General features: G+C 43.5%; 2 protein-coding genes across 4 annotated transcripts in view; one reads left to right on the top strand and one right to left on the bottom strand.

Annotated features, from left to right (window-relative positions):
- ITSN2 (intersectin 2) overlaps nucleotides 1-15,816 on the top strand; it is a 164,756-nt gene that overhangs the window by 135,509 nt on the left and 13,431 nt on the right. For all 3 annotated transcript variants that reach the window (XM_083178639.1, XM_083178637.1, XM_083178638.1), the window contains one exon: nucleotides 14,312-14,433. In XM_083178639.1, the coding sequence (XP_083034765.1) occupies nucleotides 14,312-14,433 (122 nt within the window). The remainder of the gene's footprint in view (nucleotides 1-14,311; nucleotides 14,434-15,816) is intronic.
- Nucleotides 10,410-15,816, bottom strand: part of FAM228B (family with sequence similarity 228 member B) — a 59,122-nt gene continuing 53,715 nt past the window's right edge. The window contains exon 8 of the mRNA XM_083178642.1: nucleotides 10,410-10,620. Within this exon, the coding sequence (XP_083034768.1) occupies nucleotides 10,488-10,620 (133 nt within the window). The 3' untranslated portion in view covers nucleotides 10,410-10,487. The remainder of the gene's footprint in view (nucleotides 10,621-15,816) is intronic.

Here is a 15,816-nt window from a genome sequence, read left to right as displayed (position 1 = left end):
CGGCTTGTCTACATTCAGTGTGTGACTGTGGCTATACCTGCATAAGGAAAGGCTTATCCAGGAAAACACTCATTTTAATCAGCAGATGCTGCTGGTGCATCCTATTTACTGGTTTGGGAATAAGACGCATTTTAATGAAAAAAGTTGCATAACAAAATGCCCTGCCGAGTAACGGCCAATAAAAGCTGTTTAACACAAAAGGAGGCTGGATGTTCGTGGGCACCTCTGTAAGACACATATTTGAGCGAAAAGAGGTGCAGCTGAGTTGCCCGGGAAGTGGTGCACTGAGACTGTATAAATGCACAGTATAAATGCACCCATCTTAAACTTTTTATTTTGTAAAATACAAGTGTTGTAACAAATACATCTGACATCCACTTTATTCTCTTAGCTGTTGACCATATTGCCCTCTATAAAATTCAACAGTCCTCTATATGTTCTCCCATTATGATGCCCATATATAACTATCCTTTATGTAGTTGTCTTATGGAAGGTGAGACCATTTCTGGCGGTATAATAAAATGGATTTTGGGTGTTCCGGATTTGTTGTTGGTGCTCTTGTGTCTATGGGGGGGTATGCAATCTTCCACCGCTATTTCCGGCAGGGGAAATAGCGCTGGGGCCCTATTCAATGCTGTCTTTAGCGACAGCATTGAAGATGGGGTTTTTTTTGGGGGGGGGGGGGGCACTAAAGTTGGTGATTTCTGATACAACTAGATGGTTTGGGGTGGACTTGATAATATTTTCATGTGAGAATTTCCTCTAAAGATAGGTTGAGTTGGGGTTGGGAAAACATTAATTTAATTTGCTACTGTACTGTCTGCAGAATGACTCCGCCAGTGCCCAGGCATCCTTTTTTTTTTTTTTACTGAAAAGTCTATTTTGGGGGCGTGTTCGCCACCTACGTGGGTGCTGGGCTTCCCACTAGCACTCCGGAAGCCCGTGGTGGGGACGGATGGGACTGGCTGTTTTAACAGGGCACCGCAAAACGGGCAGGGCATGTTTTTCCCTTTAAAAATGTGTATTGATAATAGATGTACAATAATACATTTCTAGATGTTTTGTCTTGTACTGAGGTCTCTTTAGGTTCATTGACTTAGGAATGTGTCCTGCTGCTGTCAGCACCACATATGCTGTATTACTCTTTTACACCATATGTGTAATGTGTGTGTGGTATGTTGCAGCGCACTTTATTACTCTGTGACACCATATACTGCCCTGTGGTATGTTGCAGCGCACTTTATTACTCTGTGACACCATATACTGCACTGTGGTATGTTGTAGCGCATTTTATTACTCTTAAGGAGCCCATACACGCTCCGTTTTGCGGCTCCGTTATGTACTTTTAAAGTACACATCGTATCGGATCGCATGCCTTGTGCATGCACTGCAATCCGATACGATGTGTAGCTAGTACAAAAAGGTATGTGCAGCACATACATTTTGTACTGTACTATGTGATGCGCGGGAGCGCGCATCGCATAGTACAGAACAGAGCCGGACCACAACGGAGCGTGTATGGGCTCCTTTACCCCTTTCAGACATACTACCCGGGGTTTTAAACTCTGTACAATCCCGGGTTTTTAAAAATCCTGGGGTCCATTGCAGGTCCGCAGGACCCGAGATTTTAGTCGACTAAAATCCAGGGTAGAGCCATTCAGACGGATGCTAGATACAGGATTAGGCGCGTGCATGTGAAAGATCTCAGAGTTTTTGCGTATGTCAAAAAGGGGTATTAGTGACGCCATATCCTGCCCTGTGGTATGTTGCAGCGCACTTTATTACTCTGTGACACCATGTACTGCCCGGTGACCATCGAAAGATGTGGGAGGTTACCCGCGGCACACGAATGGATGTTTATGCTAAACATCTATTTGCAGCCTGTGCGGGCGAGCCCGCGCTGTGAAGGGGGGGGTGGGCGGACATTCGGCGGGTGGGGTTTGGTGGATTTGCAAGGCTGCAAATTCTCCAGCATAACCCCCTTTATTACTCTGTGACACCATATACTGCTCTGTTAGAGGTATGTGTGTTGCTTTGTTGGCATGCTGGTTACAGGATGAAGAAGGCGTAATAAATCTGTCTGAAAAGAGAGTGCTGTGAATGGTAGCACATGTACTGTGTATAGTGATCTCATTATTATGAAATGACTAATTGTAGTAATTGTCCACAATCTTTCTATTGCATTCATTATTTATAGCATGATATAAAATAGCATGGCATTGTAATGCAGATGTGTCTCAGCTTGTAAATTCCTCTCCTTTCATATATTCTGTTGGACTGTATATGTGTAGTCTGCTCAGAGCTATGTACAGTAGATTTCTTAGATAATGGTGCGGGGGGCGGACAGCTGACATAACCGGATGTCAGCTGCCCACCCTATTCCCTGGAAATCTGCACGCATATGTACGAGTGGTTTGGACCACCCTTAAATATGCGTGCGCTTTCAGCATCATTCGATGGTCGGCGACCATCGAATGATGGGGGAGGTTCCCACTGGCATGCAAACGGATGTTTGTTAAACAAACCATGTTTGTTATACCTCCATTTGGAGGGTGGGTTCTGGATGATTCGCAAGGGTGTGAATAAGGCCCTTAGACTGGTTAAATACAATCATTTTAGAAAGAATACTCTTACAGCCAGCAAAATATAATATTCTAGCGAGCGCTGGTTAATTCTTTGTTTACTTAAAATATAATATTCTGTTGTTCACATAGAGCAGGGGTGGCCAGACTTTTGTAACCCGGGATCTACTCTTTGTACACTTACTTACCTGTGATTTTTGGCGGTTTCCCATGTGGAAAAAATATTCCCTTCCCAGTGCAATATGCCCCTTACACATTATGCCACACAGAATAGGCCAAAGTTTGCATTAGGACACACGGTATGAAGCTAAATTTACATTAGGACGCACGGTATGAGGCAAAATTCACACTAGGACACGCAGTATGAGCCAAAATTCACACTAGGACACGCAGTATGAGCCAAAATTCACATTAGGACATGCAGTATGAGCCAAAATTCACATTAGGACGCGCGGTATGAGCCAATATGCACATTAGGACGCGCGGTATGAGCCAAAATGCACATTAGGACACAGTTCTTGAGCCAAATTTAACATTCTGACCCTGTCCCTGTCATGTAAACCCTGCCCCCAAACCCCCCAACCACCACCGCACCAACCATATTACACACTTTAATGTAAAATTTGTCTGCGGCTGGCGCTCAACCTTCCCGCCCTCCATAACAAGCACCTTATAAAAAAAAAGTATGCCTCACACTTTATTCTGTCTGCCGCTACCGCTCTACCTTCCTGCCTCTGCTGCTCCACTCTCCTGCCTCCTTGAGTCCTCCGCACAGCTTCAGACAAAAGATCCCCAGTCCTACATTGTGCTGGTGTGCGGTGAGGTAATCTGCACAATGCACTGCTGGGAACGCTAAAGCCAGAAGAGGCTTTAGAAGGAATGCGTAGGTAACGGGAGCATAATATGCCATATACCGGCGGATGGTTTGTGATCGACTGGTAGATCGCGATCGACTGTTTGGCCACCCCTGCCATAGAGACACCCAACTATCATTAGGGATAACAAGGTCCTGGTTACAAGTCACAGAAGTGGTGGCTTTCTCACATGCTCAGTAATATAGGGGGGAGGTCCATGGAGCAATTGAAGAGGGCTATTACTGTCAACCCTCTGTAACTTGTGTGTCTCTCCCTTTCCCTCTTGTCTTATTCTCCTAATTTTATCCTCTCTTTCTCATCCCACCTGTACTTTATTCTCCCCCCCCCCCAACATCTCCCCTGCACTACATTCTCTCTCCCTCATCTCCCCTGTACTACACTCTCTCTCCCTCATCTCCCCTGTACGCCATTCTCTCTCCCTCATCTCCCCTGTACGTCATTCTCTCTCCCTCATCTCCCCTGTACTACATTCTCTATCCCTCATCTCCCCTGTACTACATTCTTTCTCCCTCATCTCTCCTGTACTACATTCTCTCTCGCTCATCTCCCCTGTACTACATTCTCTCTCCCTCAATTCCCCTGTACGTCATTCTCTCTCCCTCAATTCCCCTGTACGTCATTCTCTCTCCCTCATCTCTCCTGTACTACATTCTCTCTCCCTCATCTCCCCTGTACTACATTCTCTCTCCCTCATCTCCCCTGTACTACATTCTCTCTCCCTCATCTCCCCTGTACTACATTCTCTCTCCCTCATCTCCCCTGTACTACATTCTCTCTCCCTCATCTCCCCTGTACTACATTCTTTCTCCCTCATCTCCCCTGTACTACATTCTTTCTCTATGATCTCCCCTGTACTTCAATCTCTCTTCCTAGTCTCCCCTGTACTTCATTCTCTCTCCCTCATGTCCCCTGTACTTCATTCTCTCTACCTCATGTCCCCTTTACTTCACTCTCTCTCTCCCTCATGTCCCCTGTACTTCATTCTCTCTACATCAGGTCTCTACCTAGGTTTTTATTCCAGTTTGTATTTGCTTCTTTGTATCAAGCTAATGTATATGTTACATGTCTATACATGGTATATGTACAGTATACCAACTTAATCCTGGGCGCTGACTGTAGTGATCCCCACAATTTTTCCCCTTATTCAAGGTGTTAACCGGAAATGAAAACAGAAAAAAAGGGGACATACAATAGCGTAATATTGTTTTAGAAAAAAATTACATCGATATTGCAGAAAATTAAATAGTGCTCTGAGATGTTTAAACTCGTACCCTCTGGAGTGGTCTGCTAAAGTAGGCAGACAATAGCGCTCATACAGGGGCGGTAACGTCACCGAGTCGTCATCAAGTATATCCAATTGGAATCAATTGTACATGCAAAAGAAGGTTTAAAAGCTGGTATAGTGTAGTACCGCTTTGTTTATTTGACACATACAAGTAAAAACAGTGGTGTAAATAATCAGCTTCTCACCGAATAGAATGGTCTACAAGATAATGCAGACAAACAGGCACAGATTGAATTCCCAGGCGTCCCCGGAGCCCTCTATTCGATCCAGTCAGAGTCCAATGGTTGTCCACCTTCTCTCCACGGCCAACGCGTTTCTGAACCTCAATGGTTCCTTTATCAAGGCATGTGGAGGTACATATCCTAGTCCTATATTTATACCCCTAGCCGGTAAAGCCTATTTCCCCTGCCCCCAAACCCCCCAACCACCACCGCACCAACCATATTACACACTTTAATGTAAAATTTGTCTGCGGCTGGCGCTCAACCTTCCCGCCCTCCATAACAAGCACCTTATAAAAAAAAAGTATGCCTCACACTTTATTCTGTCTGCCGCTACCGCTCTACCTTCCTGCCTCTGCTGCTCCACTCTCCTGCCTCCTTGAGTCCTCCGCACAGCTTCAGACAAAAGATCCCCAGTCCTACATTGCGCTGGTGTGCGGTGAGGTAATCTGCACAATGCACTGCTGGGAACGCTAAAGCCAGAAGAGGCTTTAGAAGGAATGCGTAGGTAACGGGAGCATAATATGCCATATACCGGCGGATGGTTTGTGATCGACTGGTAGATCGCGATCGACTGTTTGGCCACCCCTGCCATAGAGACACCCAACTATCATTAGGGATAACAAGGTCCTGGTTACAAGTCACAGAAGTGGTGGCTTTCTCACATGCTCAGTAATATAGGGGGGAGGTCCATGGAGCAATTGAAGAGGGCTATTACTGTCAACCCTCTGTAACTTGTGTGTCTCTCCCTTTCCCTCTTGTCTTATTCTCCTAATTTTATCCTCTCTTCCTCATCCCACCTGTACTTTATTCTCCCCCCCCCCCCCCCCAACATCTCCCCTGCACTACATTCTCTCTCCCTCATCTCCCCTGTACTACACTCTCTCTCCCTCATCTCCCCTGTACGCCATTCTCTCTCCCTCATCTCCCCTGTACGTCATTCTCTCTCCCTCATCTCCCCTGTACTACATTCTCTATCCCTCATCTCCCCTGTACTACATTCTTTCTCCCTCATCTCTCCTGTACTACATTCTCTCTCGCTCATCTCCCCTGTACGTCATTCTCTCTCCCTCAATTCCCCTGTACGTCATTCTCTCTCCCTCATCTCTCCTGTACTACATTCTCTCTCCCTCATCTCCCCTGTACTACATTCTCTCTCCCTCATCTCCCCTGTACTACATTCTCTCTCCCTCATCTCCCCTGTACTACATTCTCTCTCCCTCATCTCCCCTGTACTACATTCTCTCTCCCTCATCTCCCCTGTACTACATTCTTTCTCCCTCATCTCCCCTGTACTACATTCTTTCTCTATTATCTCCCCTGTACTTCAATCTCTCTTCCTAGTCTCCCCTGTACTTCATTCTCTCTCCCTCATGTCCCCTGTACTTCATTCTCTCTACCTCATGTCCCCTTTACTTCACTCTCTCTCTCCCTCATGTCCCCTGTACTTCATTCTCTCTACATCAGGTCTCTACCTAGGTTTTTATTCCAGTTTGTATTTGCTTCTTTGTATCAAGCTAATGTATATGTTACATGTCTATACATGGTATATGTACAGTATACCAACTTAATCCTGGGCGCTGACTGTAGTGATCCCCACAATTTTTCCCCTTATTCAAGGTGTTAACCGGAAATGAAAACAGAAAAAAAGGGGACATACAATAGCGTAATATTGTTTTAGAAAAAAATTACATCGATATTGCAGAAAATTAAATAGTGCTCTGAGATGTTTAAACTCGTACCCTCTGGAGTGGTCTGCTAAAGTAGGCAGACAATAGCGCTCATACAGGGGCGGTAACGTCACCGAGTCGTCATCAAGTATATCCAATTGGAATCAATTGTACATGCAAAAGAAGGTTTAAAAGCTGGTATAGTGTAGTACCGCTTTGTTTATTTGACACATACAAGTAAAAACAGTGGTGTAAATCATCAGCTTCTCACCGAATAGAATGGTCTACAAGATAATGCAGACAAACAGGCACAGATTGAATTCCCAGGCGTCCCCGGAGCCCTCTATTCGATCCAGTCAGAGTCCAATGGTTGTCCACCTTCTCTCCACGGCCAACGCATTTCTGAACCTCAATGGTTCCTTTATCAAGGCATGTGGAGGTACATATCCTAGTCCTATATTTATACCCCTAGCCGGTAAAGCCTATTTCCAGACATGGATTATCTGCCATCTAAATCCCCCTATGCTATAATCACATACGGTGCTGGAGTCCATTTCAGGTTACACAGACGGCTCCCGCCGCAATTAGCCACACTTGCGGTGATCGCCGTTCTCCTCATACTGCCGCATTCCGTCTCCCGGCGGAAGTGACGTTTGCGTTCCATATCGGGACGTTCACTTCCTTTGTTTGCGTTCCACGGTGCTGTTGTTTGAGCTCCCGGGATCATGATTTTTGTGTTCCGCATACTATTTGTATACACTCTCCGTCCGTCCGCCATTTTGTTGATGTTATAGATACAGAAGCAAAATAGAAACGGATTAACACTTTGAAACTTTGAAAAATTTATAGCAGCATTGAAAAATAGCAGCATAAACAATTAAGCCTTATCTAATAGCAGCATAACAATATTAAAAATAATGATATTTAAAAAGTGGTATAAAAGCATATGCAGAATATAAAAAAAACATATAAATACATTAAATAAACCACTTGAGCTCAAAGTCTTTGTTTAAACCCCCCGGAATTAATGTCTGATGGTTAAAAATCATAGTCATTTCATTTTTGGCCAGTATGGCGGCGATGTCACCTCCTCTACAATTGCCTTTGACTTTTTTAAGAATATAAAATTTTTTAATAAAATCAGGGTTACATTGATGCTCATTTTTAAAATGCATAGATAAGGCATGATTTTCTAGGCCTTTACGGACATTTCTGATGTGTTCACCTATTCTTATTTTAAAAGGTCTACTGGTTCTTCCAATATAAAATTTATTGCATGTATTGCAAAATTACATTAAAAGAATGACAAGTTAAAAATTCTTTGACATGTTTCTTCTCATTAATGGAGACTTCTGTTACTTTTTGTCCAATGTTATTTTTCACGGTCTTACACCCCATACACGCACCACATCTATAGAAACCTATAGATGTTATTGTTGATTTCTTAGGTGACGTAGGACACATACTTTTAACCAACTTATTCTTCAGATTGGGAGCCCGTCTAAATATATATACAGGTTTTTCAGGAATTTCGGCACCTATTATGGGGTCCTTCCTAAGAAGGCCCCAATGTTTTTGGATTATTTTCCTTATGTCCTGATGTTGTGAGGAATAGTTGGTGGTGAAGGACCATTTAAATTTCTCATTGTCATTGGTCCTTTTCTCTTTTGGTCTGAATAGAGATTCTCTATCCATGCTTTGTATTTGGACCAATGATTCCTCCACTCTTTCAACATTATAACCACTTTGTAGGAACCGTTCCTTCATTTCTGTGGCTTGTTCACAAAAAATGTCTTGATCAGTGCAATTCCTTTTGAGGCGTTTAAATTGCCCCATCGGAATCGTATCAGCCCTACTGAAAGATTTAACAAATAAATACAATAAATTAGGGACAATAACCGATGATGAGAGTAAATTCCTGAACGTAGACTGTCCTATAATCCCGACGATCTACGTTAAATGGTCCTTCACCACCAACTATTCCTCACAACATCAGGACATAAGGAAAATAATCCAAAAACATTGGGGCCTTCTTAGGAAGGACCCCATAATAGGTGCCGAAATTCCTGAAAAACCTGTATGTATATTTAGACGGGCTCCCAATCTGAAGAATAAGTTGGTTAAAAGTATGTGTCCTACGTCACCTAAGAAATCAACAATAACATCTATAGGTTTCTATAGATGTGGTGCGTGTATGGGGTGTAAGACCGTGAAAAATAACATTGGACAAAAAGTAACAGAAGTCTCCATTAATGAGAAGAAACATGTCATCAAAGAATTTTTAACTTGTCATTCTTTTAATGTAATTTATGCATTTGAATGTACATGCAATAAATTTTATATTGGAAGAACCAGTAGACCTTTTAAAATAAGAATAGGTGAACACATCAGAAATGTCCGTAAAGGCCTAGAAAATCATGCCTTATCTATGCATTTTAAAAAGGAGCATCAATGTAACCCTGATTTTATTAAAATTTTTTATATTCTTAAAAAAGTCAAAGGCAATTGTAGAGGAGGTGACATCGCCGCCATACTGGCCAAAAATGAAATGACTATGATTTTTAACCATCAGACATTAATTCCGGGGGGTTTAAACAAAGACTTTGAGCTCAAGTGGTTTATTTAATGTTTTTATATGTTTTTTATATATTCTGCATATGCTTTTATACCACTTTTTAAATATCATTATTTTTAATATTGTTATGCTGCTATTAGATAAGGCTTAATTGTTTATGCTGCTATAAATTTTTCAAAGTTTCAAAGTGTTAATCTGTTTCTATTTTGCTTCTGTATCTATAACATCAACAAAATGGCGGACGGACGGAGAGTGTATACAAATAGTATGCGGAACACAAAAATCATGATCCCAGGAGCTCAAACAACCGCACCGTGGAACGCAAACAAAGGAAGTGAACGTCGCGATATGGAACGCAAACGTCACTTCCGCTTCCGCCGGGAGACGGAATGCGGAAGTATGAGGAGAACGGCGATCACCGCAAGTGTGGCTAATTGCGGCGGGAGCCGTCTGTGTAACCTGAAATGGACTCCAGCACCGTATGTGATTATAGCATAGGGGGATTTAGATGGCAGATAATCCATGTCTGGAAATAGGCTTTACCGGCTAGGGGTATAAATATAGGACTAGGATATGTACCTCCACATGCCTTGATAAAGGAACCATTGAGGTTCAGAAACGCGTTGGCCGTGGAGAGAAGGTGGACAACCATTGGACTCTGACTGGATCGAATAGAGGGCTTCGGGGACGCCTGGGAATTCAATCTGTGCCTGTTTGTCTGCATTATCTTGTAGACCATTCTATTCGGTGAGAGGCTGATGATTTACACCACTGTTTTTACTTGTATGTGTCAAATAAACAAAGCGGTACTACACTATACCAGCTTTTAAACCTTCTTTTGCATGTACATTTGATTCCAATTGGATATACTTGATGACGACTCGGTGACGTTACCGCCCCTGTATGAGCGCTATTGTCTGCCTACTTTAGCAGACCACTCCAGAGGGTACGAGTTTAAACATCTCAGAGCACTATTTAATTTGTTGCAATATCGATGTAATTTTTTTCTAAAACAATATTACGCTATTGTATGTCCCCTTTTTTTCTGTTTTCATTTCCGGTTAACACCTTGAATGAGGGGAAAAATTGTGGGGATCACTACAGTCAGCGCCCAGGATTAAGTTGGTATTTCCTTTTTTCTACTATATGCTTACCGTGTATGAAAGGTGATTCATACGTTACCAACCAGATCCCAGGCTGCAGATAGCGCGAGATTTAAATCTCAGAGAAATCATTTGTTTTAAAATATGTGCAGTATAGACTGTGGAGTTTTTATTTTTTACAATTTTTTCACGTTGTGTAGAGCCTTCAGAGTTTGGATGTTGCAACACGATTCATGTGAATATTCACAGCTTTTCTTCATTTTGAAAAATCTACATTGGTGGTGGTGGTTGTTGTTGTTGATTTTAACACTGTAAAAATGGAAATTTAAATAAAAAAAAGTAAGTCATAAAATAGTAAAAAATATTTTCTATAAAATATATTATTGAATAAAATGAATCAACATACAGTACGTACCAGCTCTATATTACGTACTTTAGCACATCAATAAGTATGACATCTCATATAGTCATGATAATGATTTTAGGGAGCAATTAAAGTTGACATTCATTAAGATAGAGCAATATAAGTAAACATAAACTATTGTCAAAGACTTGCACACTTCTGTCGATAGTCAACAGTTCAAGGAAAAAGTCGTCATTTTAAAAAGTTCAAACACTAAGGTCAACACAAACATTATGTCAACAGTCAAAAGGTCCACACGAGGTTTTTACGTTTTTGTCCAGAATATCGCCATAGTTTACTTGGGCACCGTCTAAGGGGGGTACAAGCTTGACCGCCGTGACCCAGTCCCATTCTCGGTCAGCTGGACCTAGAACATGCAGGCGGGATTCAATGTCCTGCCTGCAGCGGGACAAGAAGGGGGCGTGGCCGGGAAGAGGCAAGCTGCAGCCAGGAGCTAGTCACTTCACGGCCGTTCTCGGCAGAACGAGCCCGACAGCTTGTGATGTAGGGCTTGTTCTGCCGAGATACCCTGGTCAATGCTGTCGGGGTGATTGAATAACCGCCTAAGTGTACTGCGCCCCCTCGCCACGACATAGTGGATGGTAGGGTATGAATTACCTCCTCTCAGCAAAAGTTGAGAAGGTCAACCTTCTGACCCGGTTCACCTTAGCCATGTTTCAGTTATCGTCCTTCAGTGGTCAACCTAATGTTTTTCAACCTTCAGAAGGTCGACCTAGTGACCCTATACCGTAAAGAAATGGTCAACACATGGTTATTTTAACCCGAATCCTAGCCCACCTCCTAGTGGCTGAACGGTAACCATCTCTTTCCACATCCTAACCCTCTGCCAAGTCTCCTCTGGCAAACCCTCCCACATCCCATAATGTTTCCACCACCCCCTATTACTTTGTGTGGTAAGCTGTTACACTGCAGTAATGATAAATACACAGTGAATGATGACGGCAACAGTATGGTGTGTACAACTGTGGACGTTCCATCCAAGGGGAGGGAATTGCGGGGTCTTTCCTGCTATTTTTGTCGCCTCTTATAATGTAACGGTGTTCCGTCGGAGCGCTCAGTTACTGCTCAGTATACTCTGTAGCAGGGAAGGTTTGATGCTCTCATAATTTGAGGCCTGAGTACAAGAAGGCTTTCTACTCGTTCTCTAGTATTTCTCATCATCTATGTCCACAGACCTCGACGATGGCAATTTTACAATGATCTCTTTAAACACTTACACCATATTATTTTTAAACTCCCAGAATGCACGCTGCGTCCCCTCCCATCACACACAGTACATACATCATGATTATATTAGTGTCTGCATAAAAGAATAATTGTACCTCCGGTGTCTTATGTGATTACTCCTGCACATTCCATTGTGTCACGCCCCGGCATTGTGTGTCACTGGGGAAGCGTCATGTCCAGGTGTCACTAATTACATTGTGTCTTCCTGCCGTTATAGTGCACAGGAGGATACATTATGTAACATGTTCTGAACAAGACCATGAAAGAACACCTGTCACCTGCACACAGTGGGGAGAACCATTGTACAGGCTGTATGAACATTCTTGAGGCTGCAGCCTATCGGCTTGCTAGTTACTGATGACCTCACTGAGGAATGGGACAATGAAGTGCAATAGAACCTTGTGCGCTAATACAATGTAGATGTTCCAGGGGGTATCGCTCATTTGATTGACCCTATTTAGGAAGACATGACCACTGAAGGTCAACACCTGAAATAGGTCGACATGTATATGGTTGACCGGGTTGGAAGGTCAACAGAAGCATTAGGTAGACAATGGCAAGGTAGATAGTCAAATTGTTAACGTGTTTTTTCACCTTTTTTTTTTATTTTTTGAGCCGACATGTGCGGGAGTGTCTTCCGTGTCCATTGGTTGCGAGTTCGGCTCCTCTAACCCTTATCCCTAATTCTAATATCCACCCCAGTGTCTGTATTTCAGATGTCAACATTGTGAACATGTAGACATTCTGTATTCAGGTGCCAGATCTGAGATGGGGCAAAACTTCTGAAGTGCTTCGAAAAGAGGGCACGCCCATTTTTTTTATTATTTTAAGAACTTCTGCGTTGCACTAAGAGCTGGCACCTTGTGGCACTTCCCTGGTCCGGAGTACGTGTTCCCTATGAAGTGTGCTTCATAAGTTACCTCACTGTTGTGTGTAGGTGACCGTTTCGGTAGAGTATGTACAGTACAATCTTCAAGAACAGTATGTACTGATATCATTAATATACATTAAAGGCTAACGTACTCTTTACCTCTATGAAGTGAAGTACCGCCACTGACCACTAGAGGCCACTCACCGGACCTATTTACTTCTTTGTGTGCTTAAAGATGTCATAACAGAAAGTGAAAGCAATTTTGCAGGGACGTTGATTTGTTTCAAACTAGCTGGATATGCAGAGACGGAAGCGGTGAAGACAGAGATTGGAGGAAGGAGCAGATAGGGGCTAAGGGTGGTGTGGGAAATGTGAGGGGTAAAAACTGCCACGGCTCAAAGTGAAAGTAAAAACCTGTCACAGATCAAGGTGAAAGTACTGTACATTGCAGAAGCGTCATTTTGTCCGGCTTTTAAATATACAGGTTCTAAATGGCCTTCACTTGTGAGATTAGGATGGTCTCATGCCAAAGACTAGATTGCAATGAGATGTCATTATTAGTTGTCTACTAAAATATAACAAATGTGTGGCCAAAATCAGACCATAAACAAACCGTAAACTAAGACGTTCCAAGCTCGCTGCTCGTATGGGTCTCCAAGCTTAAAATTTTTGAATCCGCTGATATTAAAGGGACAGGCGGATGTCTAGGATGGTGGTCTCGGTGTAGAGTAATAGGATTAGGAGTAGGGTTACCACCTAGTCCCTTTAATTCCGGACACATGTTAATTACACAGGTTCTGTGGCAGTTTAAAATCAGGTGAAGTGGAGTCTTGAAGTCAGCCAGCCACAGAACCTGTGTAATTAATATGTGTCCGGAATTAAAGGGACTAGGTGGTAACCCTAATTAGGAGGTACCCCCAACTCCTAACAAAACACAATGTGTCAGTTGTACTAAGTCTTAAGAGAGTGTTCAAGTGGAGAGCGATAAATGACCAACCAATCAGCTCCTGACTGATTTTAGAAACACAACCTGTAACATGGCAGTTAGGAGCCGTATTATCACTCTTCGTGTCTTCGTACATCTCCCCCAGAAAGAGGAAAGTTAGTTTGCTTTTAAACTAGCCAAATCCTTGGTGCAATGGATACACCTGTGATCAGGCTCTTCTGCCTGATTTTGCATAGCCTGGAAGTCTGCCTGCCCCTCTTTCTGGGCCCAAGTGTACCGCACTACATATGCAGTGAATGTGCATCTCCGGTTACATGAGTCTAGTACTGTAGCCATTACGTCTGACTTGCATTGGGTCCCCAATTAATAACCTATGTTAATTCCATTGATTCAATTGAATGTTTCCTTCATATCCCCTCTGTCTCTTCTATCGCGTAAACGTTATAGCGAACGCCTGCATTATTTCCTGGTATATATTGTATAGAAGCTCCTCCTCCTTACAATGTGCTGTGCTACCTGCCCCTTCCTGTAGGGTGCGCTGACCTCCAGTCCTTGGATACCATGCAGCCCATGGAGAGGAAGAGGCAGGGCTATATACATGAGCTGATCCAGACAGAGGAGAGATACATGGACGACCTGCAGCTTGTGATCGAGGTGAGCATCACTCTTACAACAGAACTGCTTTCTGTATAATAATACTATAACTAATCCTATAGGCATTGGCCAGACCCTTAAGGCTCCTTACACTCAGGTGTGGCATTGGGCGCTGGTGACACAGTATGTCAGATGTGGTTCACTTTCATGGGAGACATTTAACAGGTACTTTCGGCTGGTGAATGCAAATAAACAGAAGAAAAGCCATGTAACTCCGTTACTTACACCAACCGGTAGTACAGTCCTCCTGGGGGAGGGGCAGAGGTTTGTAAGCCCCACCATTGTTTACAATGAAGCTGTCCTTCATTTTGTAGTTATACTGGTGCCCCCTGTTGGACAGAGAGAGAGAGAGAGAGAGCAGCACTAAATAGGTGGGGCATTATGATGTAATGACTGGTGACTCACCGCATAGTACCTGGTGATGTAATGACAGGCGACCCCTTGTGGATGTTGAGCAGATGTCCAGGGCAGTTTTTCAGCACAGAGTGGAGGACATAGTTATAACCCCCCCCCCCTGTCTACAACAGTCTGTTGGTATCTCACCATTTGAATTGAAATACCAACCAGACTGTTCTTGAAGTACCACAGCAGACAGCGACACCCCAGGCAGGGAGGAGGAACTACAAGGATTTTACAAGGAGCAGGGTGCTAGAATGAAGCCTGTTCATATCTGACTGTCTCGTTACACATGCGCCCAATCACCTGTAAGTGGGAATGTCTAAGAGCAGCTCAGCTCAGTAGACCACACAAGCTCACAGAATGTAATGCTTGCAATACCACCATGTTGCCTCTGGAGGCAATGTCCACACAAGACTTGTTCATCTGGAGCCTCATGAATTGGGGTTTGGATTTCCATGTCCCAACAGTCACACACAAGATCACCATGTGCAATGTCAGGCATTGGCTGAGTAGTGTGGAGCACTTTGGGCTCAATAAACAATTGAAACAAGTTTTGTTGAGTGATGAATCCTGCATCAAGCAGTCCTATGGAACATACCCTCCAACATGACCCATTCCATTAGGTACACAATGCTCTGTTCCTGGACTTCTCTGCCAGTGATGGTTACAGAGGTTGGACTCCAGCACAGTCCAAAATTCAAAGAGGGGGGGTCACATCAACTGCCAGTGAGTCCAGGACAGTGATGTTTGAGGTGGCAGTAGGTGTGGCTCCTCTTTTTGAATTTTGGACAGTGGTGCAGCCCCAATTCTGCAACTGTCACTGGCAAGGAAGTCCAGGAACAGAGCATTTTGTACCTAATGGAATGGGTCATGTTGGAGGGTATGATGGATGACTCTGGGTTTGGTGGTTGCCAGGGTAACGCCTCCTTCCAGAGTGCATACGACCTTTGTAGCAACTGTTTGGGGAAAGCCCCTCCCTCCTGC

The sequence above is a fragment of the Crinia signifera genome, chromosome 3, assembly GCF_055691185.1.
Source record: "Crinia signifera chromosome 3, ASM5569118v1, whole genome shotgun sequence".
In the NCBI taxonomy this organism is placed as follows: Eukaryota; Metazoa; Chordata; class Amphibia; order Anura; family Myobatrachidae; genus Crinia; species Crinia signifera.
The sequence above is the reverse complement of the archived record's forward strand: the minus strand, read 5'-3'. Positions and strand labels throughout refer to the sequence as shown.